Here is a 27,180-nt window from a genome sequence, read left to right as displayed (position 1 = left end):
GAAGATCACCATGCTTAAGTGCGTACACTTTACAGCTGGACCCAAAAGGCACTGGATCTGTTCTCCCCACCCACAGTCCCAAGTGAAATTCAAGAGAGAAGGCAGCAGGGGAGTCCGGAGAAAGACTGAACATCTCCTGTTGCAAACCAGGTGACAGTGGATACTAATGCAACATGAGCTAACAGCAAGTTATCTTGCTACATGGTAAACTTTTAGCCTGCATTAGATGAGTTTGAGACATACTCTTTAACCTTAGAGGAAAAAATAGTTTGTTCATTCCATTGCCTTATCAGAGGAGACGGCTAACAGCCCTAACAACCAGAACAGAAAAAAAAACAAACGGAAAAAATTCCATAACCTGGGACAAAAACCTGGGTGTTAGGCTGTCTGAAAATAACCTACAAGCTACCACAGCAGCATACTTGGGAACCTTGGCTCGCTCAGAAAATAGTTTAGTTCACTTCTTGTCATTAAAACTCATATCCCCAGCCTCCCATTTCCTTTCACCACCTCTGCAGGCCCACAGTGTAATGTTATTCTGCAACAGCCATGCTGCAGAACAGCCTGCTTCAACTCCATCTGCGCAAGCTGATACCTGGATCAAGTACAGGAACAGAAGATCATGTTTTTGCTCCTGGCACTGCTGAAAACTACAATAAAAATGTAAATGCACTTTTGAGAACTCCCGTGCTTCTGCAGTTTGGGCTTGATGGGCAATACCCCTGGGGAGTCTGTCCCTGGGCTCCAATGGGTACAGATTAAAATTACTGTATTCCTTTACATATAAACAGTATCATTAGACTTGTACTTTTAAAAAATAAGATCAACCTAGGCCAGGGCCAGGCTCTGCAGATAAAGTAGTAGCTTATCTCTTATAAATATTTTTAATATTTTTTAATTACAAGTAGTCCTCACTCCAGGTAATGCAACTGACACAAAGTACCAGCACACACACAGCCCCTAGACTTTCACAGAAAGTGCAGGAGCAACCACTCTAATAGAAAGGAATCCTACCTCGCATCAAAGTAGGGGAGGGGGCACGTGGCCAAGATTGCCTAAATGTGGGGAAAGAGTCATTCGGAGTAAATAAAATAAAAAGGTATGTCAAACACCCATCCTATAAAGGATCGAGGAGGTCAAAGCAAAGAAATGGTTCAAAGAGATGTATAAACTGGAGGCCAACAGAAAACTCTGCCAAAAAATAACCTGCATTTAAACTAAAATTCAATGGCATCACACAGTTTCATTCGTTGTTAAAGAGAGTAGAAAAATGTGTAAGGATCAGCATCTGTAAAGAGTTATTATTAGCTCCAGAGACCAGCATAATTCCCATGAAGTCCTGAAGGAAGGGGGCCACCTGCCACAAAGAGCTTTGTTCCAGATGAGTCGTAGCAGTGGGTGTAAACAGCATTTGGGAAGAAATTCATTTCAGAAAAGTAATTCCTCCAGGTTTCATCATGATTCTGTTAAAGGAAAGTTGAGATTGTTATTGTCGCTGGACAAACACGATACGTTGTTTCAGAGAAGCAGAATGTATTTTCCAGGGCTTAAAAGGGATCTTTTCTCTGTTAATTCCTGAAGCTTCAGACAGGTCAACTCAAACTGGAAAATACAGAGACTTCCTGAAGCTTTTTCAGGTGAGGTTTACATGAAATGTCATAGGCAGACGGTGAAGGGTAGGGAAGATGTCAAGTGTCATTAGTTTCTGAAGTTGCACAATGATAGAAAAGATAACGGTTTTGTCCATCTTCTCTCCATTAACTGCTTTATAGTAAAATACAGGAAATAGAACTCAAGGGCCTGCCACAGCATTACTTTAGGAAGACACAGTCTTTAAAATTGTGTACAGTTTTAATTAATCATCTTATTTGAAAACCTTGTTAAATTAGCATGTCAGGAAGACAACAATCTGTGTTTGAGGTATTAAACGACCAGAAGCGTATACTTTTGATTGTAACAAAAGATATAAAATCTAGTTCAATTATGAGTCAGTTCATAAGCAGGATAGTCTGCCTTACATTCAAGCAAGTCTTACATAAGGCTTATTCAAGACCCTTATATAAAAGGGTCTATGAAAACAATTTTGCAGCTTTTCTTCCTTTTCATTATTACAGTTACCAGCTACATGATCATGGCTGTACCAGGATGCATTTCGCACAGTGACCATAAGAACAACTCGTTTGAGCTGTGCGGCTACAGGCTACTCACCAGCCAACCTTTCCCTGTAGTCAGCTTCAGAACTTCATTTCCTAATTTCTGCTTCTGTCCATAGCAGGCACGTGGGGGCCTTTCATCCAGGAACCTCTGGGCTCTGATATCATAGAACAGCAAGGAGCCATGCCCTGTTCCCACTGTGATGATGTGTTCATAGAAGCTCACCGATCGAATGCCTGTCAAACAGAAGAACAACATAACAATTCAGTGAGGACAAGGCACACTTCGGTTCTGCAGTGCCGCTGCTTGGTATCTAATATTTTCTTTATCAAAAACTACCTACTAGTTTTCTCCAGTATCAGATTACCCACTGCTGTGGGGCAGTGCAGATAAATCCCACTTGTACTACTGAAGCAGCAGCTTCAGTTAGGCACTCTATTCCCCTTCTCCTCGGAGGCCATCTGCTCCACTGATGGTGCACAGTAAGATGCTCCACTTTCAGCAGGCCACAGTTCTGCCAGTTAAGCAGAGATCCTAAGACACCTAAGATCAAGAGAAGCCTTGTTCTGACTGCAGTGAGTCTCCAAGTAAACGCAGCTTGAACAAGCATGTGACAACACACAGCGAAAAGAATGCTTTACTGGTGTTTCCCAAGAGCTCACCCCTACCTACCTACCTGCCAACCTGTGCTAAAACACTGTGCAAGAAAGCGGCCCTCAGCTGCCACCAAGTGCATTCTGCTGATCAACAAGAGTAGCTCTATGCACGTATAACTATAGTAATTGCTAATCATTTTGATAACAAGATACATCAAATCTGAAATAATTTTGAAGCCTAAGAAAAATTATTCAAGTGTTCTCAGATAGGCACACATTCTTTACAGCTGGCATCTCCAACACTTCACCTAGCAAACAAAGCAGAGTAGGTATCCTACAACACAAACACCAACACACTTCTCAGAAACAGCCTCAGGGAGATTCTGTATGTCTCTACAGAGGAATTTGCAAGATGTCCTGTCATCTGCCCCATATTTATTGTGCAAAGGTTTGCTCTGTGTAAGCACCCTACCCCAAACTATGCACCTCCACAGGAGAAGTTCCACCGCTTCCATGCTTTCCCTTCTTGTACAACATGATGCCAGGTTATACACTCTGTGATTTCTTAGGCCTGTTCAAAGCATCACTAAATTACAAGTATTCTAACAGGAGGGGAGAAGATCCACTTACAAACTGCTGTCACTACACCAAGTGTAACTGCAAGTCATTGAACTTGTAGCATGCTAGAATACACACCAAAAGATGTGGACACCACCAGGGAGCTTCTGCCTGTAGGGTTCTAAATAGAAACACATCCTCATCCCTCCACTTCTATAACCTGGTGTTATATTCACAGCCATATTTATCTACAGCACACACTTAGAACAGGCAAAGCCACACCGTCACGCTTCAGAGATGAATTGAAGTCTGCAGGATAATAGGAGGGAAACCTCTGTGAAGATCTTGTACTACTATATTAGATCTACCAGATGGATACAAGAATCTCCAATTTAATTCACAGCTATAAATGTATATGAGTAGGTCAGAAGCATCTTTCTTTCCCCCCATTACAAGGTCCTGGCCCTGGCAGACAAATATATTCAGAAGGCTTTGAACACTCTGCAGTCAGCAACAGCAGCCACTTGAGTTAAGAGGAGAAAGACACAAGAGAAGATATCCTCTATTTCTGCTACAAGCGCTTTTGACAAGCAATCCACTTGCTTCACAGAAACAGGTAAGTTACTGTGAATGCAGACAACATACTTTTCAGGGTATTTATCAGTAAAGGAAACTATACAATACAGACCTGTGGATCTTTAACTGAATGAAACAGATGTATCCATCACTAAGAAGATATTTAGAATAGCACTGCCCCTTGGTTCCCAAGGTGCTACCTCAGATTAGTGATACTGAACTAAAAGCACCTGTGGCTAAAACCAACCAAGGCAAGCTCTCTAACATTCACAGTGCTGTACTGCTCTCTGTGGGCTTGAATTTTTTGCAAAAAATATTTGCGCCAGAAAATAGTCTCACTCCTAAGAGACAAAGAGGCCCTACATACTGCAGATGTGTACTACAGAAAGGGCAGACACAGAATCTGAGCTTCATAAGCTCTGCCCACTACATGTCATGTCATGCTTTTATGATTTTTGTTATCAGTATTCCACATCATAACATCATGTGGGGCACTGGGAGTTAAAGACTTACTGCCCCAGTTCCAAGGACTGCTGGGTTTCTGGGTACCTGGCTCTCAGAGGAGAACTACACACCCCAGAGGAATTTGCATTCCTGTTTTCCACCCAGAGGGAAAGATAAAACTGCATACAGACCAAGACTTCCTCTTTTGCTGGTCAGCTCAGCAGTGGAGGTTCCCTAGCTGTCTCACCTTCAGCTTTAGCATAAGGCCTTCATTTTTTGGATGCTCTCTCACATTTTATTTGATTTATTAGCTTGAATTCCAATTACACTGTATTATGCTGAATTATTCTGCTTTCCGATATCTTATTTAGTAATTAGTTTTCCTCCTCAGATTGTTGTTGCTGTTTTGTTTCCAGGCCCATCTTCCTACCCTCTTCCTTTTCCCCCTTCTCCATTCCTGGGGTGTGTGTCCTCTGCCCCATCAGCCATGAAACCGGGCCAAACCAGACCACAAACCATTGACACTACATTAACGTTGTGCTGTCAGGACACAAGTCAAGGGCACAAGCAAATACACTGTATGCCAGCCAAGCAGAAAGCAGTTGCTCTTGCTGATCAAGGACTAGAGTTCAGGGACCTGCATTTTCCTGTACAGCTGTTACAAAAAGCAATACTTGCAAGACACACTAAAAAGCATTAATTGCCTTCTGTGGAAAGCAGGTGATGTTATACTGAGTAAAAAGCCAACCCCAAATCCAGACTTACTGTGTTGCCACTTTTCTCTGACCTGCTTTTATACACAATGCCAAAGATAGGAAATTAGTGTGAAATTCACATACTTGTATTCTTTATATCATATCATTTGTATCCACATCTTTTCTCTACATTGGAGAGATACGGGTTTCAAGGGCACCCAGTAGATATGGATCTGGTTGTAAGGTCATAGCCAGAGTGCTGCAGTCAACAGATCTATGTCCAGGTGGAGGCTGATGATGAGTGGTGACCCCTAGAAGTCCCTCCCAGGACTGGAGCTCTTTAACATTTCTGTCAGTGACACAGATGAAGGGATTGAGTGCACCCACAGCAAGTTTGCAGATCACACCAAGCTGTGCAGTGCAGCTGATACAGCAGAAGGAAGGAATGCCATCCAAAAGGATCCTGACAAATTCAAACAGTGAGCCCATGTAAACTGGATGAGGTTCAACAAGACCAAGTGCAAATGCTGCACATGCATCAGGGCAATGCCAGATATGTATACACACTGGGAGGAGAACTCCTTGAGAGCAACCCTGCTGAGAAGAACTTGCAGGTTCTGGTATATGAAAGAATTACCATGAACCAGCAGTGTGCACCTGCAGCCTGGAAGACCACCTATATCCTGGGCTGCATCAAAACAGGGGCAGCCAGCAGAGCAACAGAGGTGACTGTCCCCTATACTCTGCCCTGGTGAGGTCCCACCAGGTACTGCATCCAGGTCTGGGGTCCCCAGCTCAGGAAAGTGGTGGAGCTTGTGGAGTGGCTCAGAGGAGGGCCACGAAGTTGATCAGAAAGCTGCAACACCTCTCCTAGACAGGCAGGCTGAAGGACAAGGTTCAGCCTGGAGAAAGGAAGGCTCTGGGGAGAACTCATTGTAGACTTCCAATATTTAAAGGGAGACTGGAAACAAGAGGGAAATCAATTTTTTATATGTCTAGATAGTGATAGGACTGGGGGGAATGGTTTTAAACTAAAGGAGGGGAGATTCTAGATCAGATGTCAGGTGAAAGTTTTTTCCATTGAGAGGGTGGTGAGGCACTGGAACAGGCTGCCTAGAGAGGCTTGGGCTGCCCTGTCCCTGGAGGTGCTCAGTGTCTGTCTGGATAGGGCACTGGGCAGCCTGAGATAGTGCAGGACAATCATTGAAAGCTGGGCTGGAGGTCACAGAAGGCCTGGGCTGGAAGGGATGTCTGAGATCATCTAAGTTTGAACCTCCCTACTGAAAGCAAGGTTGCTGGACTCAGATTATCGTTAAGGTCCCATCCAAATCAAGTCTTCCATGATTCTGTGACTCATCAGGTATACATGGGAGCAGACAGTGTGTTCAGGTAACACTTAAAACACTTAGAAATCAACTCAGATTTTAGTCCAGGAAAACACAACTTACTTTCCAGAGATGCTGCAGCATACCAAGTCCCATCAGGACGAAAAGAAAACCAAAGCACACAGAACCTTCAGAAATAGTAACACTTAAATATCTACAACTGAGGCATAAAGAGAGGTCTATCCACTTTTACATAACATAATATATTACACATCTCTATTGCCAGAGAAAAATGCAAGACTAAACAATATTAACAGTGACGAGACAATTGCATTGGCTTTCTTATAAAGAAAAGGAGAGTAAGAGATTAAAAAATTGAAAGCAAAACTTATTCTTAAAAGTTCTGTACTTTTCAGATAGCATATGGCTTAGTTCAGGCAATCCAGGCCACCCTGAAGCTGCCCCCTGCCATCATGGCCGTGGCTCTCCCCCATCAAGCAGCCAGCCCTAGCACAAAGGGCACATCCACCATCACTAAAGCAGCCAAAGAGCGGTGCACAATTGGTACTGTTGGGGCTGAAACTGTCATGGAGAGGGTGCAGAGCAGTGCTAACTCAGGTTATGGCACATAACTTTATGCTTTTTGATACTGGCTAAAGACAGTCCCACAAACAGCAAAAAATACACACACCTCTTTAGCAAGATTTCCTAAGACATACCCTAAAAGAAAAAAGACATTCCTCACTCTACAATCACTCCTTACTCATGTTGTTGTCCCAAAAGTGAATTTGTCACCTGGTGTGCAGTATGTCTATCTTCACACATGCAGAAGAGACATTGCTTATTTATTTGAGGATCATGCAAGCCTGGGTGCTCAGTAATTTCCCACAGATCAAGCACACACACAACTACCAGCACAATATTAATACATAAAAGATAAAATTAGTGAATCTCCAGTTCTCTCTTCTCACTACTACTGGTTAGTAACTTTATACAATTACATGGACTGGTGGACCTTGAGTTTTCTTGCCAAGTTGGTAACATCCCCAAAGCATCCTGATTAATTCCCCCCTCAAGGTTTACTGGATCTGGGAAGTCCCTGGTTAGTGAAATGAAGTATTTCTTCCTCTGATACCTAATACAATGGTAGCTCGGTTTGTTTAGAATTAGCCTTCAACAACATCGTTGCTTTTTGGCAGTGAACATTTGTGGACAACTATTTTCAAGCACGAAAAATAGAAAGAGTAAAATTTCATCAAAAATCTGATCAACACCTTGAGAACTCACTAAGAATCACACCCACCTCCATCGAACCAGACAGATGCATTAGTTTCACAAAAACAAGACTAAATATCCCACTAGCTGTACATATTTGTTGCTCGATGCTTTAATTAGAAGATATTTAAAAATTAGTTTTGCTACTACAATATATTAACTATATCTTACATGCAGCCCAAGACAGTTCATCTTCACTCAGTGCAGCCCAGATAGGCCAAAAGGCTGGGCTCCCATAGTTTAGCTGATCATAAGAGATCATTTGATTTCAGTGTTGTTTTCAGCTGCTCAAAGAGCAGTGGCATGAAAGCAAAACTTACACGTACTGTTAATTTAAAAAATCACATGAAAACCCTAATAAATTTTTTGTGATCTGACTAAAAAAAAACCCACAAAAAAAAAAACCAACCAACCAACAATAGCTTATTACAGTCTTAAGTTGCTACTTCTGCAAGCAAACAGTTTAAAGCACCCTTTGACAAGTTTCTTACCACTGCCTCGCTCTTTGGAACAGACAGATTTAACATTGTGAGAAGGCTGCCTTGGATCCAGAAAGGAGACATGTGCCTGTGATCCTACTGCATACACTGACCACTCCTGACCATAAGCCAAACAGACATTCTCCCTGCAGTATGGCAATTTCGTGGAGAGTAACTGGAAACAAAGAAAAAAGTCAACCCATTACAATAAAAGAACAAGGGATTAACAAAACAAAACAAATATCTGTAAAGCTACGCTCAGGGACATAGAAGCACAAAAACTGCAGTTAAGAATTTTAATATGAAAACAGAATTTAAGAGAAAAGCAACAAGCAGACACACATGAAAGAGACAGGATGCCTCACCTGAAGCAATCTGAGATGCTAAAGGCTGGGCTTCAGAATTTTGTACAGAACAAAGAAATTTTTAGCAAACTGTTTTGCATTTTTCTCTGCTGCTGTTATTGCTTCAGCAGGCACACAGATGCATCTGATCCCTGCTGAAAGGGCTTACCATATATACAAACAGGGGCAGGTCTTATTTTAATCTATAATCACACTTCCCTTACAAACACTGGTAAGCAAGTACTCGCTCTTTGTGCTATAGTACACTCAATTCACGCAGAACCAGAAGAAGGTTAAGAGCAGTGCATTACCTCCTGAAGCTTTATTTACTTTTGAGAGGGGTACATTTTAATTTGTACAAAGCTTTTAACTATTTTGCACACAATGCTTTTCTCAAGCATTTAAAGCAGATGAAAACAGCAGTAACTGCTAGACCATTTCCAAAATGTAATACCAAAATAGAAAAGACACCTTTGACAGCGTGTGCTCTGCCCTCCAAAGATGAAAGTACCCATCTAGAGACACAGCTCCCAGCTCCTATTAAATAAACAAGCAGAGTTAATTTCTGTGCTACAAATGCCTTTAAAAACATCACACTCTACTGGGCTTGATCAATATTCACCTGTAATCTTGTACACGCTTTTATCAAGATTAGCTTTCATTTTATATTGAACTCGACAGAACACAAACAACAAAGGTGCTAGGTAGAATAAGAGTTATTAAAACAACCAAAAATAACTTTGGGAGTATAGATCTTATTGGGCAAACAGGCAAATTATTAGACAGTACAAGCTGGAGGTGGCAGCTAGCAGCTCCCACACCAGTTCTGACCCTGAAGCAACCCTTTATTTCCTGGCACTTCTTGAAGAAGTAATATGCAGTCTCCATCGCAGGAATGATTAGCATGGTGAAAAAGCCAATAGGAACACTGTGCTTCTGAGAGCATGCTCTTTGTGACTTCAGATTTCTGTTCTTCGAGGGAAGAAATAAAAGAAGGGAAGGAAGAGCAGTTTCTTCCACTTGCTCCAGTACAATTCATGTCTAGTAAATAATACAAGATCAGCACTGGGGAGGTTAACATTTACTGTTTGTCAAATGCCAATAAAATAACATCAAAGCAAACACTGGTGCCTGTCCTTTGTGTCAATCACCCCACTTGCTGAACAATCCAGTAACAACTCAAGCATTTAATCAGGAACTACCTGACTATAGCTGGTCTTCATGAAAGAAGGAAAGCAACATGAGCACTTGAGTGAGATTCAAGCTAACAACAACAAGCATTTTGGGTACTTTTTCTGCTTCTTGTAAGCACTTCCCCTTACACTTGTTAGGGTACAAATCGAAGGTCAGACTCTAAGCAAAAGTGTTCCTTCTCAAGGAGTACACAAGTCTTTTCCTTTTGGGGGCCACAAGGAGACAGAGCAGATGAAGAAAACTATCTCATATGGGAAAGACACAAACGGACCATGAAAAAAAAATATTACATTGCCTCTCCAACACACTTGGATTTAGATAACTTTATTTAGATAACTTTTTTTCTAGTATGCCTGGACTATTTTAGGACTTTTCAACCATCCAGAGTATCTTACTGACCTTGTTTTTATTGTTGAAAGCCAGTGCTCGCACTTTGCAGTTGTCAGGATTGGTATTCTCCTTAGGGATATCCTTCAGAGCCCTGTGTGTTATGTGGGCATAGACAGGAACTTGAGACAAGTTGTGCCTGGCATCACTTTTGGACAGCACATCCTCAGTGACCTCCCAGAGACCCATTGAACCATCCCGAGAACCTGAATAAATAGAAGCACTATTATCATTATATATATATAATCCTCCCTATAAAAAATGAACTGTAATAAACAATAGAGTCCAAAAGTGGGAAATAAATCTACTGCTATTAGTTTAACTTAACTGAATGCATTGTTGGGTGTCATTAATTAGGATTAACAACATGACCTTCCTGAGCTATGAAATTATAATACTGTGACATCATTGTGAAGTGTTTATATTTTTCCTACACTTTTTTTCTAAGTATTGAATCTATGTTCAAATAGACCAGGATGCATAAAAGAAAAGAACTTGTATAATCACCACTAATGATTCACAAGTGGAATAAACTCTGATGTGACTGAACAGTCAACACATTTAGCCCAACTTATCAAGGCTAAGTCTGCTAATCCAATACAAAAAGTCTCCAAGAAAATAAAGTTACATTTATGTCAATTTTGGATCATTTTACTTCTCTCAGTATACTGAAGCGTATGTGCATGTGTAAGCTAAAAAGAAACAGCTACTTTAAGTAATAATTTTACTGTGAAACAGATATGATCCAAACAGTACAAGTTACTCTGTTTAAAGCTGTGCAATGTCCTCTTTAAAGAGCATAACATAATTGAATGAGCTAGAAGTCGTACTTTTCTAAGGAATCTGGAGATACTAAGCCAAAATATAAATGAAAAAATACATGAAAGAAGCTGAGCCTTTGGTTCATAGGTCCATGAAGATTTAATCCAAGGCCTTACGCCCGTCTCTTCTGACACCTATATAATTCCATCTAAGTTGGCCCTGACAAATTTGACTCAAAACTCAGCTTCTTCTCTACACAGTATGGAAATCACATTCTTTCTCTAACAAGGAAAACCAAAGTTATACTTCCATGCCTTGAAGATGCTAGAAAAGACTGAACAACTTCATCAGCCTGTTGAATTTATAGACTTCAGTACTTCAATAAGGAGCAAGCTGGAACAAGAAAGTAAAACATGTTCTTGCAGTAGTGTATACCAATATTGTTGCAGTACTGCACAGATGACTTTTTCCCTTGGCAAATGTATTCAGTCATTTGCCACTATCACCCACTAGACAGACAGAAAAAGAACTTTCAATGGCACTGCATAGCAGCAGGTAACAAATGACAAAACATCCTGCCACTCAATTTACACACTGATGGTTTCTATAGCACCTAAACTTGTTATGGAGACTGAATGTTCCACAGTAAAATTTCCAAATATCTTGACTCACTTTAGAAGGAAGCTGTTCATTTTAATAGCCCTAACAGCCATAAAAAGGCAACGCATGTTGTTTAACTGGTCAGCCCTGAAGCCAAGAAGAGTATCATTTGTCAGCCTAGGCTCATCCTGGGAATTATTCATCCCATTTTTAAACCGTTGGCATGGAAATCTCTGTTCAGACAGTATAGCAGCTGACATATTCTTTCCCAGTCATGGCTGCTCTAAGTTGAGAACTTAAATTTCATATTTATGGAGTACTGAAATACACAGCTATGTTTTACAAGCAAACTCTTGCTTGCTCTTACTAAGGCTAAGAAGTTAGAATAATCAAGCCCATGGCCCAGTTTGCTCTCTTTCAACAGTTCTGACAGTGGTGAGAAGACATACCCCCAAAACTCTAACCTCAGCCTAGAATAAAACAGTATTTTAATGTCAGATGAACAAATGCTCATCTCTTGCTCTCTGTGTCATCTAACCTACCCCAAGAAACATAACAGAGTTTTGAAACAAGAGCTCTGTATTTAGTTTCTCAATTCAAATAAAGATATTTGCTAATTCCTCAACATCTGGAGATTAATATTCCTGCTTCATTGTTTCAGATACAACTACTGTTTTAATCTTACAGACTGAAGTTAAGTGTCAGAGGTTAGTTGTCTTGGTTTCCTCCCAGAAATCTGTATAACCATAAGCACCACTCAGAGCTTCTATCCATAGAAATAGATGGAATTCAGACTGTAGATGGGCTGAAACCTCTTTCAAGCACTTCTTCTCTTTCACTGACTAAAAGAAGCCAAAGTAGTCTTGCTGATAGTAAACTCAAGTGATAAGGTCAGCTGCAATGACTCTGAACTGCTAGGCACAGAGATAATTACACTGCCCTCGAAGTGGGTTCCTTACAGACCCACTCCACACTTTGTGGTAAAAATAAGTTCTGTACTTGTTAATCAAACCAACTTGAGACAGATGTGTCAGTGTTTTTCAGTGTTTTTTTTCTGAGAACTACGTAGCTGGTAGAAGTCTCAAAATAGATATACTGATGTTTTGCTTAGAAACTTTGTAGTTTGTGCAAATTTGAAAATCTCCTCTTAAATGCACATGATCAGAGCTGAGGAAGATGACGGCCTTCACCATCTCGATCACCAGGAGGCAGAGAACGACCCCCTAGTAACAGCCGGTGCAGCCCAGAAAGAGAAAGATAAAACATGAATGCAGAGATAAGAGACAATAAAAAAAAGGGTAAGGGAAGCAACCGCTGCGTGCCTCTGGTGGAACGGAGACTCCCGGCCGCCCAGTGCTGTTCTGCTCATTTATTGCTTGCTCAATGAATTCCTTACTATTGGCAATGATTGGCGTGTATCGTTCTCTTCACACCTATAACACACTTCAGGTCTAATTGTGCCCAAAACACACTGTGGGACTTTCACATAAAACATCAAGAATGCTTCTCTCTCAAGAACACTGGGGCTGAAGAACCACAAAGTCAGAACCAAAAGGAGATGAAGGAGGAAGTCTTGCAGCAGCAGGACCATCCTGTTTTGGCTACATGTTATGGAGCCTGTAGTCTGATAATGTTTCAGCACAGAACATTGAAAGCCACAGTACTGAGAATGAGACTCTTTGCCTAATTAACCACAAAATTAACGCTACATTCAACAACACTGAGTACAACAGTGAGCTCTTTCCTCTTCTCTCTGCAACCGGTGAAAATCAAACAGAAGCACTTGAATAAGAATACTGCCAGATGACTGCCAGCGTTACATTTCCTTAAGGTCAGTACTAATGCAGTACGCCAGTACAATAAAATACTGATTAAAAAAACTGACTTTACCAGAAACAGCCATAGTATCACTGATCCATGCAATTGAAAATATCCAGTCCTTATGTCCATCCTAAAAGGAAAAAAAAAAGTCAGATTTTGCTGTGCCATTATCTTTTCAAGCAGTCTCTCAAAACAGAGAAGTATTCTTCACTTTCCAGTTTAGCACAAGCACAAAAAAAAACAAACCTAAAAAACAGATCTACATTAAAAACATTATACAGGTAAAACTCCAATACTGAGCAGGAGCAGCTCACACATCCAGCAGTAATTTTAAATTTATTTTATTTTGATTAAGCTAGATGTACAATTAACAGTCAGAGCAAGTAAGTGATATAAAAACAGGCCTCAGACCAAAGCCAAACTGATCTCAAATTTAAGGACTTAGATTTCCCATTTCAAAAGCAGTGTTTTTAACATCCACAAAATAGACATATATTTCCACAAACACACATTCCCCACTATAAATAATACTGTAAACATGATGTTTTAGCCTTGAAAAATTATTCATGTAACTATTAATTCAAGAACCTTTTATTTAGTATGTAAGGAAACCTAAGGGAGAAAAAGTCTCTAAGCCCCTAGTTCTGTTTGAGAAGCTGCAAAGTCACAGCAGCATGTAATGAACACTAAGTCATAAAAGTCTTCATAGCCAGCTGCAGGAAAGCTTGACTGTGTGCTACTGCTGAAACTCTGACCTCTGCTTTTGTCATTTAATGTCTTCATGAAGTCCTTCTTCAAAAGGAAGGAGAAATGAGAGAAGGACTTGCAGGACATCACTGCACTCATTTCAGCCTTTTTCTTTTTAAGACTGGCTATTTTCAAAAAGCGTTATGACATTTCAGATATAGATTCCGGTACAGCTAACATCAAAGTGCCATAAACCACAGAGTTAGCATTAATCCTGAAAGCCAAACTCTGCCTCTAGAATAATGCATACCTAAGCTGCATTGGAAAAGACCAGAACAATGTGTAACATCTTTGCAACTTCAAGAGCTTTCTCACTAAGTTTTGTGCCTCAATTGCAATCCTCATCAACACAATTAGGCTGACAGTCATGACTGTTACAATTTCAGTGCTTAAAAATAATCTGAAGTGGACCCAAATGAAGGCAAGGAAAAGGAAATCAGAACTATCTCACACATTTATGTCCACACTCATATTTAAGATACTTTGTCAAAAAAAAAAAAAAAACTCAATCAGAAGTGTTTCAAAGCTTTCAAAAATTCAGAAATTCTTCCCTCTTCACTCCAAAACTCTGAAGTCTTAACCTTGCCCTGACCTTAGGCACTTCAAAGAAGTAATTCTTACAAGTAACAGAATAAACTTTCCCCAAACATTCCCACTTACATCTCCCACACAGACAGGATCAAGTGTAGGCAGACGATAAATTGCAAGACTGTTGGGGTTGTCTCCACCTGTAGCCAGAAGGGTCCTTGAGGGGTTGAGTTCAATGGCGTGGATCCCACAGCCCTGCTGGTTCACGATGCCAGGCTCACGGTCCTTCAGAATAGGAATCTTGGTAATTTGACCAGTCTGGACATCTACCACAAACAACTGCAAAAAAAAAAAAAATGTTAGTCAGAATTAAACAAAGACCAGAAAAAAAAAAACGCACCAAAAAGCATTCAAAGACACTGTCTTGAATTACTCCTTCCTCTTTTTTCTCCCAAAACTGAAATCCACAAATGATGCAGGTATGCCTGAGAAAAATGTATAAATTCCTACTTAAAACAAATAAAACTCTCTGTAATTAAGTTTATTTTAATGATACTATTTCATTTGCAGAGCAACTGAACAGAAAGGAGAAAAATTCTACATAGGAGGCTTATTTAATTGAACCTCAAATCCAAACTGTATCACGTTGTTCAATACTTTGAGAAAACAAAATTGTTTTCAAGTTTCTCTTAACACAAGAGAAAAAGACGAATCCACCTCAAAACAGCCCAAGGGCACTTAGAACAAGTCTCTGGCTGCACAGATAAGGGTACACAGTACTGCCAGTGTGAACACACCTAAATGGATATCTAGCTATGTCCATCACCCTGCTAAAATAGAGGTTGTATGTCTATATCACCGTTCCATAGGAAGTTCAGTATGAACACGACAAAAAAATCCTTTACAGCAAGAGTGACAGAGCTGCCCAGAGTCTCCTTCTCTGGAGATACTCAAAACCTACCTGGATGCCTTCCTCTACAACCTACTGTAGGGAACCTGCTTTAGCAGGGAGATGGACATTACAACCTCCAGAAGTCCCTTTCAACTCCTATGATTATGTGATACCACGAGGCAACACAAATGTCAAAAAATGGAAATGGAATATTACAGAACATACCTGGCCCCAAGAAAAATGATGTATAATCACAAATGAGGATTGAAGTAGAATTTGGTTCCCTCACCTATATCACACCCAGGAGAGCAGTTTATACATCTAAGTTCTTTTATGGTGAACTCAGGATTGTAGATCTGTTCTTTAATAAGCAACAGAATTTAAGTAAAACTTAGTAGCATATCTATTGACATTATTATTCTTAGCTCAGATCTTAAAAAAGTAAATCAAGATCGGTTCACATATTATGTTACTCAGTCTGTAGAAAAGCCCTCCACCTATATATCAGTGTCTGTGTGTTGCACATAGGCTTAAACACCAACTTCAATCCATGACCCCTTTGTAGTCAGCAGTCTTGCACAAAGAGATCACAGCTCCTACAGCAGCTGAATTTTCACCTTCAGTTCTTTATTTTGTATGCAGATGCAGGGGGTGAGGGAACAGCTGAAATGCAGCTGAGCAGGAAGAAGGAGGGGCACTTCTCACTTCCCCCAGTGCAGTTAAGCATCCAAACCAACTGATGATCGCTCAGTACATGCAGCAGCCCTGACTTCATCCCTGAAAATTAGTCGTCCTGTTCCTGCAGTGCAGGCATTAGTTTCTTCTCCTCTCATCTTCTTTCTTTATTCAATATTTACTTTCAGTGGAAGATCTCAGTTCTTTGCTCTGTGCCTCCTTCAACAATTCCTGGTGTACTCAGTAGGTCCTAAAGCTGGCACCAGAAGGGCTCATTAGGAAAACACATCTGCATTTTAGAATGCCCATCAATCCAGAAAAACCCTGTTTCAGCTGTTAGAGATGCACAGTTCAAATGGCAACTCAACAGACAGGAGGGCTGAAACTAAAAACCTTCCATGTTCTCCAGTCTGATAGCACTGTCATACATCTGTGCCTGATACTAGGTTAATAAATAAATAAACCTGCCCCAATATGAAATTCTTTAATAAAGCTAAACTGTAAACTAATCAAGAAGTCAAAGAACTTGGAAACATACAACACTGAAGTATCACAGACCCTCACACTTACACTGAATTAAGGGACAGGGTTTGTAGGTTCAGCTGTATAGTTTGAAGCAGGAACTACTGCACACAGGAGGAAACTGAACACAACGCAGGCAGAATAAAACCACAGTCCAGGAATAAAATAAGCAAGCACTACCTCCTTATATTATGACAATTGCATCACCTGGGACAAGGTAGGAAGACAGAAGCTCACACTTGCAAGTAGGACCATGGAATGCCAAGAAACCTTCCCTGTAAATACAGAACACAGAAGCCAAACAGCTGTTCCTAGCATTTCTGCCTAGCAAGATTGGCATTCAGATTAGAATGTTGACAATTGAACACTGTTGAGTTTTAAAGACTCTACAGGAAAAAAGTGTAGAATATCTGAGTGTTTATGAACAAGTTCAGCTATAACTACAGCATGTAGTTAAATAAATCCGAAGAAAACAGAATTTACTTTTTCCAAGCACTGGTACAGTTGCTACTATGGAAATACATAAAGCTGAAAATAGTTCCCAAGCAGTCTGGCCTCTTAAAGATTCTCAACGAAAGCATGACAGCTGTATTATCTATTTTTTTCCTCCCTACTAAGTGGGAATAGCAATTTTTTCAGCTACTTGTTGTATAGAAGCTAAAAGCCAGTCAAAAAATAAAATAAAATAAATTACTGGATGCAGCAAATACCTAGCAAACAAACAGTAAGCTGTTTGCCCCTTGAATTTAGGTTTTATACATAATTTGGTTCCTCCTACTAGTTAAATGTATGCATGTCAGTCATTAGCATGCTGAATAACTTGACTCAGAACTTCAAGCAAGGATTGCTTTGAACATCTGCCAGAAGTCCAAGTACTGTGCCTCATCTGAGAGAAAAAGCAGATTCAGCTACTTTGTTCTCTGTAGGACAATACTCTCCTAGCAAAGAAACAAGCTGAACGATGTGATATAGAAATACTTTTTGTTTTGTTTTTTAAGCAGTATTCATAAGGACATCCCGCAACAGCACTGCATCACTTAAGAACCATGACAGTCTGATACAGTGACATTCTACATCTATCATAGTCCCAAGTTTTTAGGATCTGGCTATATTTTTCAAATCAATGAAATTACAAGTCTATTTTAAAATATATATAAAATTTTGTATTGCAAAATAGCAAGAAGTTCATTCAGTAAGCAGTTCCTGCACATTTTCTAAGAGGCTGTCCCCTTGTCATACTGTTCACAACGTTTCGCTTCATTACTGGAGGAACTTAACTGATCAACAAGCCAAAAGCTAATACCCTCTAACAGTATCAGAAGACTTCACTCTGAGCTGGGAAATCCATCCTCTGGGTGTCACTTTGTCAGAAGTCTACTTTCATTTTCTGACTTGCCTTTAAGGTACAACAGTTTAGGAGGGCAAAGGAAAGAAGATACACATTCAATAAATATAACTGTTCTTCCCACAAGTCTTTAACTGAATGGATTTGTCCAAGAAAAGCAGCAGGTAATATTTCTGCCCATGCCATTAAGACTACATCTGATCTCATCATTACTTCAGGAAGCATTGTGGTCGTATTTATTTTAGTGAAAAAATCAGAACTCTGAAAAGCCTCATCTACCTATGTAGAGCAAGATGAAAAATCTGACCAAGGAAACATAATTTTCAAGGCAGTATGTGAAGAACACCTGTGTCCCCTGCTGCTGGAACTGTGCACAGAACAGCAGATGTATAATCAACTGAAAATTAAGACTGCCTGTTCAAACCAATCTGAAGAAAACCAAAGCGTGTCACTCACAGCTACAGTCTGTTGTTATTTCAGAAACAGGATAGACCCAGATTCACAAGATACAAAGAACACACATGAAAGAAACTACCTATTCTTCACACAAAAAGTACACAATACATTGTGTGCTCCAGTTATTTACATGCTGCTCTGAAATCACAGAGCATAATACACTTTTATCATTTGTGTAAACATTAAAAAAACCTCCAAATAAACACACTGCCATGCTAAGAAGAGTCATTAAGAGAATAAACTGGAATGGAGTTTCACAATTGGCTGAAGCCAATCTTCGGGAATCCAAATGCATCTTCTTCACAGACGCACCCTGTCCCACCATCTCTGTGACAACTGGTGCTCATGTAGCTGCCAGGTCATTCAGATCTTCTCCCTCCGCCTTTGGCAGAAACTAGTCCTAAAGGAAACTTTGTCTCAATACAAAGCAACAAGCTTACCCAGCTGACTCCTCAGCCATGGAACGTCAGTGCCAGCAGGATGTTCCCACCTGCTCATTCTTGTTCTGCAAGGGCATGGCTAGCAACCAGCTGAACCTGATCATGACAATTTTACTCACAGACAAACTGAAAAACATCATTATCTCTAAATTTTATTTAACTAACAAAACAATAAAAATAAGACAACACAAGGGAGTGATGGCCTTACACAAGCTCCCTGACAAAGTCCAGAGGGAAAAAACTATCAAGAACATAAAGGAACTTCAGAGAAGTTAACTGCAGTTAAAAAAAAAAAAGTCTGCAAGTTTGCACTGCATTCCCATTCCAGAGGCACAGCAGTACAAGCAAGCACTCCACCTGAATATGAAACTTGGAAGTCCTCACAGTTCCTGGGCACAAGCTTCAGCATCACTAAATACGTTCACTGCCAAAGTCACATTTGTCAGTTTTCATTTGTGTCTTGCCCTCCGTGTTTAATTTCAGGAGGGTGGCAGATGTATTTAACGTGTCGACAGATGGCAAAGGATGGAGAAGCGAGAGACTTCATTCTGTAAAGGGCATCTCTGCCACCCACACCATACCTAGCAAAGAAGCTAACAATTACTGAAAAAAGACATGGGCATCACATGCAGCAGAGAGAAAACCAAAACCAAACCAGATCTCCCAAGAGATCAGAAACAGCATCTGACTATGGCCCTCACAAAACACTGAAACAAAGGTGAATTGAGGTGTTATTTGCTGTGTCAAAGGTTTATTTACAGTGAACTCAAGCAGACTTATAAACTGTGGGAAAATGACTTCTCTTTTCCTCCAGGAGGAGGAAGTAACAAGCAGTCTACTTCACAGCATGGACAAAACCAGTGGATACATTAACTTACAAAGCAAGTGGAAATTATTTTCTCCGTTAGACCCCCCCATATTCACAGACATAAGAACTATGAGTTGTATAGTTCACCACTACAGCCCCAGGACTAGAAGACAAGTACGTGAGATGTGCTGAACAAACATGGAATTAAAAATCCCCCAAGTAGAAACAAGATCTGTTCAGTTACACTAGGGCATCCAAAGCAACGTGTGAATCTAACAAGGAGGAAAAAAACCAAAAAGGTACTGAACTGTCAAGCAGGAAGTAACTTATTCAAGCCCTAGGAAAGTCACCTCATAAGTCAGAAGAAAACAAACAGTAAGGGATTCAGGCAGGATTTTTTTTTCCCCCGTTTGTTTGAAAAGCTTTCTGTATTTAAGTTTAAAGGTCTAATGTTTTTACACACAACTTCATAATTACCAAAAGAATTACAATACATAGGTCCAAGGGATAAAAAGATACAAAATGATGATTTGGGCTTCTTTCAGAAGCTGCTTTATCCATCACCACTTCCTAAAATAATGTAAAGGGGGGGAAAAAAAATCAGAAAATCAGCATTCAGAGTTCTCTTCTGTGAAGGAGACAAAAGCTTATGACAATCTCTTCAGTCTTTGAAAAGCCTGAGCACAACACACTAATTACAGGCAGTATTTTCTGAGACTTCCTGTTACCAGCCTTTGGTAATTGCCATGATGACACACTATAAACCATCTGCACTTTTCAGAGGTTAGCCTGTTTCCTCCTATTTCTTCATGAAAAGACTTTAAGAAGCCCACTGTATACAAAATCAAGAAGGTCTTTGCAAACATGAATCCCAGCTCAGAAAATCCCAGGCAATTGCATTTTTGACCAACTGCAAGCATTCAAGAACTCACTGGAAGTCAGTAAAATTTTTTGACACATACAAGGACACTCAGTGATAATCTTAAGTATGAAGTTACCTGAAATAATAACACAAGTTATGATTCTTATTAAAAATGAACAACTGTGAGCTCTACATTCTCTTCAGCATTTAGAGTCACCAGTACTGTCGACTGACTAAAAGCAAAGTTTGTCTTATGACAAGAGGGTATTTTTATTTTCTTATTAAAATAGTGAATACCTCTGGCACAGCACAGACAAAGGCCATTTATAAATTAATTGCTGTAAGCTCCCATTGTTACGCTCAAACTTTGATTCAACTAACTAGTTTGGTTTATATTTTTCTGTCACACCAGCTTTAATTACAAGCAATGCCACAGTAACAAATCTCATTACAGTTAACAAAGTTGATATAAATATACTCCCAATTCCACTGCATGAGAATAAGAAAAAGAACTCATCTTAATTATGTTGCTTACTCAGGAGATGAGAGAGAAAATCTTATAATTAGAGCGCAGTTTAACACTCTAGCTGTAATAATGTGAACACAAAGCAACCAAACTAAAGCTACTACAGTATTCATAAGTCATATATGACGAAGCTGACTTTTGTCATCAGGACAAAGACAATGTCCACCTGTAATCTAAGTTGAGCTGTGGAAGCATATACTTCATTGCAGCATATGCAGTGGGAACAAATGTATGGTTGAATTCCTCTTCAGTTCTCTGATTGTTTGGTCATAAACAATTTTCTGCAAGGCTGCAGTACCAATGCACTTGTCCATTTATCTTTGCTGCAGAGGCGATGGAACTACAGAAGTTACAGAACACAGCAAAACTGTTGTAGCTCTATAAAACCTGCAATGATCTTGCTAGAATAAGCAAGATTTTGCAAGCTGGTGTTTTAGCAGGAGTTTGTCTTCTGTAAGCTGTTTCCTGAAAGGCTGGCAGCTGATCAGTTGTGGCAATGAGCGCACATGGAGAAAGAAGGCAGAGAGACTGCTTCTGTTACAGCACTGTTTTGCCTGTAAAGCTAGGTCTTGCTTCCTAAGAACTACTGCGTAAGTCCCCTCCTGTGCAACTATGAATAATTACAGAAAATTTGAAATGAAAAAAATATCACTGCTTTTTGCAAGTCAGACCATGGGACATAGCTTCTACATAAAAAGTCATTAAAAACAAAAAAACAACCACATCAAATATACTTGGAAGATTACAAGATGTTTAATCTGTACATTCCTTGGTTTCCGTAGTTCAAACAACCTGCAAGGAACAAATTCTGGATTTTACTCTAACTCAATCAGAGCTTCCAATCTGAAATGGTAGCCTTAGCTGAAGGGGCCAGGCTACCACGATCTCCTCCATTTATAAAATACATAATATCCCATTTCAATATTCCCCTATGTTAAAAATCCAAATAATCACTTTAAGAGCCTGAAGAGTTTTTAGTGTTTGATAAAGCATATGAAAGTACATGAACGTGAGAATACATATACTAAAGAGATCTAAAGTGGAAAAAATCATAAAGAAAACAATGAAAGGATAATCCTGAGTAAGTGAAATTCAGGTTTTCAGCTTAGAACATTTCTAGCTACTCTGAAGAATATTGGGAGTTTAACAGCAGCTTATAGTTCTGTAGTAACTTCTCAAAGTCATCAAGACAGAACATCATGTAAAACTAAAATAGACTGAGGATGGAAAATAAAAACAGAGTCTCACCAGCATATGCTGCTAGACATGATACTTCTTATTTAGAAGTTAGATGGACAGTTGCTAAGTCCCTCCCCCTGGGTTTGCAGCACAAGAACACAAGAAAGATTCAACCCTACTGTTGCACTGCACTCTGAAAATAAGGTAACTTACTCTGTGCAGATTAGTGAGACTGTGTACAGGTACAGGTCTCAGTCCAGCTCAGAGTCATATGCACAGAACCGTGTCTTCAGATGCGAATGGGCCATAGTTGACTGTTACACATACTCATGTTTAATTGCATACAACTCTGGTTCTAGTTATTTCCTAACATCTTTCTTGGCAGAATAAATACATTATAAAAAGCATAATCAGGAGAAAAGGGAATTTAAGAACGGAGGAAAGAAGCAAGAGAATTGGCACTTACTGTGTTGCATTTTGTCCCACACACCACTTGCCGGTGGTTCAGCCACTGGGAGGCAAACACTTTATTGAGGGTTCCGAGATGAAACTCTCGCTCTTTCAGAAGGCTGGGAAGCTGTTGGGCTGCATATCCGTGCAACAGGCGGTGGTAGCTGAACTCATTCTGCATCCAGACCTCCCTGCCTTTTAGGTAATATACCAGGGACCGCTTCACTGGGTGGAGCCGCTTCCTTTTGTGCACTGAATGATCCCATTCGTACTGTGGAAAAGAAACAGGGAAAGTAGACATAAATACTAAAAACAGTGCTCTTCTGAAGTCTTCCAAACTATTCGTAAGAAATCACACAAGATCAACACTGAAGTGCCAGTCCAGCCTTCACTTCATAATATTAAACTCATTTTGCAAAGGAAGTGGCACTGCAGCAGTGCCACAGACACTCCCTACCAGTTCAGCATCACTGAAGCACTGGATGCTAAGGGAAACATAAGAAATCATACAATCACAAGGTTGGAAACAACCTACTAGATCATCTAGTCCTATCAACCACCCATTCCCATTGCTGCCACAAGCTAATAAACCGTATCTCATAGCTCCTCATTCAGATGCCTCTTGAGCACCGTCAGGGACAGATACTTCACCACCTTCCTGGGCAGGCCATTCCAGTGCCTGACCACTCTCTGAGAGAAAGTTTTTCCTTATGTTCAATCTAAACCTTCTCTGGTACAACTCGGGGCAATTTCCTCGGGTCCTGTTAGTTGTCTGGGAGAAGAGGACAAACCCCCCCTCATCACAACCTCCCTTCAGGAAGTTGTAGAGTGAAATGAGGTCTCCCCTGAGCTTCCTCTTCTGCAAACTGAACAACTCCAGCTCCCTCAGCCGCTCCTCATAAGACTTGTGCTCCAGACCCCTCACCAGTTTTGTTGCCCTTCTCTGAACACGCTCCAGGGCCTCAATGTCCTTCTTGTAGTGAGGGGCCCAAAACTGAACACAGTACTCGAGGTGTGGCCTCAGCAGCACTTAGTACAGGGGGATGATCACCTCCCTGCTCCTGCTGGCTACACTATTTCTGATGCAGGCCAGGATGCTGTTGGCCTTCTTGGCCACCTGGGCACACTGCCGGCTCATGTTCAGCAGAGCATCAACCAACATCCCCAGGTCCCTTTTCACTTCATAGTCATCCAGCCACTCATCCCCAAGGACGTAGCATGGCATGGGACTACTGTGGCCAAAGTGCAGGAGCCAGCACTTGGCTTTGTCAAATCTCATCCCATTCAGCTCATCCCAGAGATCCAGCTTTATCTAGATCCCTCTGGAGTGTCTCCCTACCCCCAGGCAGATCGACACAACCTCCCAACTTGGTGTCATCTGCAAAATTACTGAGGATAAACTCAATCCCCTGATAAAGAAACATTTTAAGCATCTGAGAGTACATCTTCCACCCCGGCCTCAATTCCACCGCAGCAAAGCACAGCCACTCGGGGCAGGAGCCACTCAGTACCGAATGCGGCACTCACAGCACTCTTAGGACCCCCGCCGGGCTCCGTCCGCTGCATGGCCGCGGCCGGGGAGCCCTGCCCCGGCACGCTGCCGTTACAGCGCAACGGCAGACCTCGCGGAGCGGCGGCCGTTAGACAAGAAACCGACAGCAGCGGGTGGGCGACGCCGCCGGCCGCCGCCGCCGCCGCACCCCCCACGGAGTACCGAGATCCCCTGTAAAACATGTGAATGTGACTCGTGTCAAAAGACAGAGAGTCAAAAATACTAATACAATACCTTTAAATCCAATCAGCAGATAAAATTGATTCAAGGAGTAAAATTTCCTTATAAGGCATGGAAGGATAAACTAGGAACAGAACTCTATCTGCATCTCAAACATTAACCCGGCAAAACGGAGCCCAGAAGGTGCCTTCCTCAAACCAAGCCGTGACAGAGATAAGCATTTCAAACACAGACCTTGCAAGACCGGCCTGGAATACAATGAGGGATGAATCAGAGGGAATTACTAAAGACAAACAGCCTTCATCCCAAAGACCACCTGAAGGAGCGTGCAACCCCCTAGCGACTGGCCACACAAGCATAGAAGGATAAAATGACTGACCAAAAGGAGGAGGGGACTTCAGGGAATTTTAAATAAGACACTGTATAAAAGAAGAGGGAACCATCTTCCCGGAGTGCGCGTCGTTGGTGGAGCGGAGACTCCCCGGCACACCCAGCGCTGCTTGTTTATTGCTTTTCACCTTTTGATTGTAATAAAATATTCCAAAAACTCCGATTAGACTCTGAGCGTTTATGACATCCCCAAAACCTCATTTCCTTTTTTTTCCAGTCTCGGGTTGTACGACCGGACTCCGGGGCGCGACACCCGCCGCTCAGGGTTACCCCAGTCCTCATAGCCAGCCGGTGCCGGAGCTCCCCGCGCATACCGGGCTCAGTTCGCACCGCCCCCCGGGCTTACCTGCTCCCCATAGAGCCCCCCGGGCCCCGCGGCGAACGGCGCCGCCGCTTTCCGCTTCCTGCTAACTGTTTTCCTGGCCATAGTAGAAGGAAAGTGAAGAAGAGAGGCCGAAAGCCCGGTCTGGACCCCACATCGAGCAGAAGGGGCAAGCAGCCGCCAGGTCACGAGGCATTAAGTGCCGGCAGCCGTACCCGGCCGCTCACTCCGCCGCAGGCCCCGCCGGACCGCCCTTCACGACATTTTCCCGTTTTACGACAGACGCATAGCAGCTTTACGGCAGCTCTCCCCGCCCCACGTCCCGGCACACGGACGGCCAGCGGGCACCGCCCCCTCTGCGGTCGCCAGGCAACGCGTTCCGTGCCCGAGCCACTCCCCCTGGCGGCGGCGGAGTCTGAGGCGGGCAGAGTCGCTCAGTTTGCTCAATTTGAATTGATGTTGGGGGCTGCCACGAGCCAGGAGTGAGACCTCGCACTTGGCTTTGTTGAACTCCACGAGCTTCAACAAGCTTGGGGCCATGACCCCTATTCTGGGGAGCCCGTCCATGACCGACTACCCTCCGGTGAAGTGGCTTTTCCTAACACTCGCCCTGATCCCCTCCCCCCCCCCCCATGAAGATCCATTAGGTTTCCTCAGGTCCTGCCCCATCACTCCGCACTGAACAGTCCATAATGCAGCCTGTGTTGAAACAGTAGCCATGCTCAAGCCCTCTGGACACACTTGTATTTTCTCCGCAATTTGTATCAAGGAATGATGTGCTCCATGTACCAATCGCCCCAAGGAACAGCCCTGCAGCCATGGTTGTGTGAGATGTGTGGCTTTTTCCATTTCAACATGTCGTCTCCTGGCAACCAAACATACAACTGCTCTTGTTTCAGATTTCAAGGCGCTTGCACCGTCCAGGAAAATAGGTCATCAGTCTCTCCTTCGTACAGGTGGGAATACTGAAACAGACACTTTCGGGTTGCAGGCTTCAAATGACTTAATGCACAGAGACAGTAACATCACCGAGAAAATAACTAAATAAATAAAAAGGATCTGTGCTGTGAATGGTCTATCTTCAGTGGCATCTCCATAGTGTTGAAGAAGACTGGTGCCCAGGAAGACAAATTACACGAGCACCGAAGGGAAGACAGTCAGATATTTACAACTTCATATATATTTGCCCTTTGAGATTCTATAAATAAACAGAGCTATCATACTAAAAATTTGTTCTGTGTGTGTGTATGTTTTTCTTTACCTTCGGGTTGTGATTCTAGTACAAGACTAAACTGGAAGCCTTTGCTAGTGCATTTCTTCTGAGATGTGGAAAGTCAGAAGGACTGGGGATGTGATTGTACTCAGCACTGTTAAGGTCACAACTCTAGTACTGTGTTCATTTTCAGGCCCTCTCTATGAGAAAGACATAGAAGCTCTCAAATGTGTCCAAAGAATGGCAATGAAGTTGTGAAGGGCCTGGAACGCAAATCTTGAGTGAAGCAGCTGAGCGAACTGAGCTTGTTTAGTTTGAAGAGGATGCTCAGAGATTACCTGATTGCTCTCTGTCTCCTTGAGTGGAGGCTGTAGTGGTGTTGGGGTCAACCTCTTCTCCCAGATAACAGCGATAAGACGGGGTAATGGCCTTAAGGAAGTTCGGGTTGGATATTAGGAAAAAAATTCTCTCAGAAAGAGTAGTGAGCCATTGGAACAAGCTGCCCGGGGAGCTGGCAGAGTCACTGTCCCTGGAGGTGCGCAAGAAGCGCCTAGATGTGGTACTGTGGATGGATACGCTGTAAAACAAGTTGTGCCAAAAGTTGAAGTATAGGAGAGGCACAGGCTCGCTATTTCTTTAATTTCAAGATTCTGAGCCTCGGTGGGTAACAGCCGGGCAGTAGGGGCAGGCTTTGCTCTGTAAGGCAGACCTTACAGTTACCGCAGCCCTCGTAATTGCCAGGCAGCTCGGTACCCCTGGGACCCACGGTGTGCTGGCCCGGTGTGCTGCTGGCACTCGGTCAGCCTTCCGCGGGGATTAGCATGAGCAACACTTGGATCTCCTTCTGCTGCTTTAACGCTGAGGTCCACCTTTCCGTAAACGC

General features: G+C 41.9%; 1 protein-coding gene across 1 annotated transcript; it reads right to left on the bottom strand.

Annotated features, from left to right (window-relative positions):
- Positions 1-252: 252 nt before the first annotated feature.
- Positions 253-25,338, bottom strand: DCAF12 (DDB1 and CUL4 associated factor 12). The gene is made up of 9 exons (XM_065740113.1): positions 25,109-25,338; positions 22,657-22,911; positions 14,618-14,824; positions 13,280-13,340; positions 10,040-10,233; positions 8,918-8,983; positions 8,115-8,277; positions 2,209-2,390; positions 253-1,463 (listed from the first exon to the last, which is right to left on the bottom strand). The coding sequence occupies exons 1-9, from the start codon at positions 25,187-25,189 to the stop codon at positions 1,305-1,307; spliced, it is 1,368 nt and encodes a 455-aa protein (XP_065596185.1). The 5' UTR covers positions 25,190-25,338; the 3' UTR covers positions 253-1,304.
- Between the last annotated feature and the right edge of the window lie 1,842 nt (positions 25,339-27,180).

Source organism: Cyrtonyx montezumae, unplaced genomic scaffold, assembly GCF_038088225.1.
Source record: "Cyrtonyx montezumae isolate F1298 unplaced genomic scaffold, pur_monq_1.0 scaffold_25, whole genome shotgun sequence".
Classification (NCBI taxonomy): domain Eukaryota; kingdom Metazoa; phylum Chordata; class Aves; order Galliformes; family Odontophoridae; genus Cyrtonyx; species Cyrtonyx montezumae.
This window is presented reverse-complemented; position numbering and strand designations above follow the sequence as displayed.

Bases quoted from the DNA above. Each gene is read 5' to 3' on its own strand.
- DCAF12 (XM_065740113.1), bottom strand. From the start codon at position 25,189: ATGGCCAGGAAAACAGTTAGCAGGAAGCGGAAAGCGGCGGCGCCGTTC. The intron at 13,341-14,617 runs GTAAGTGGGAAT...TTTTCCTTTTAG, and splicing joins ATCCTGTCTGTGTGGGAGAT to GATGGACATAAGGACTGGAT. The intron at 8,984-10,039 runs GTCAGTAAGATA...TTTATTTAATAG, and splicing joins CTTTCAACAATAAAAACAAG to GAGCTGGGAGCTGTGTCTCT.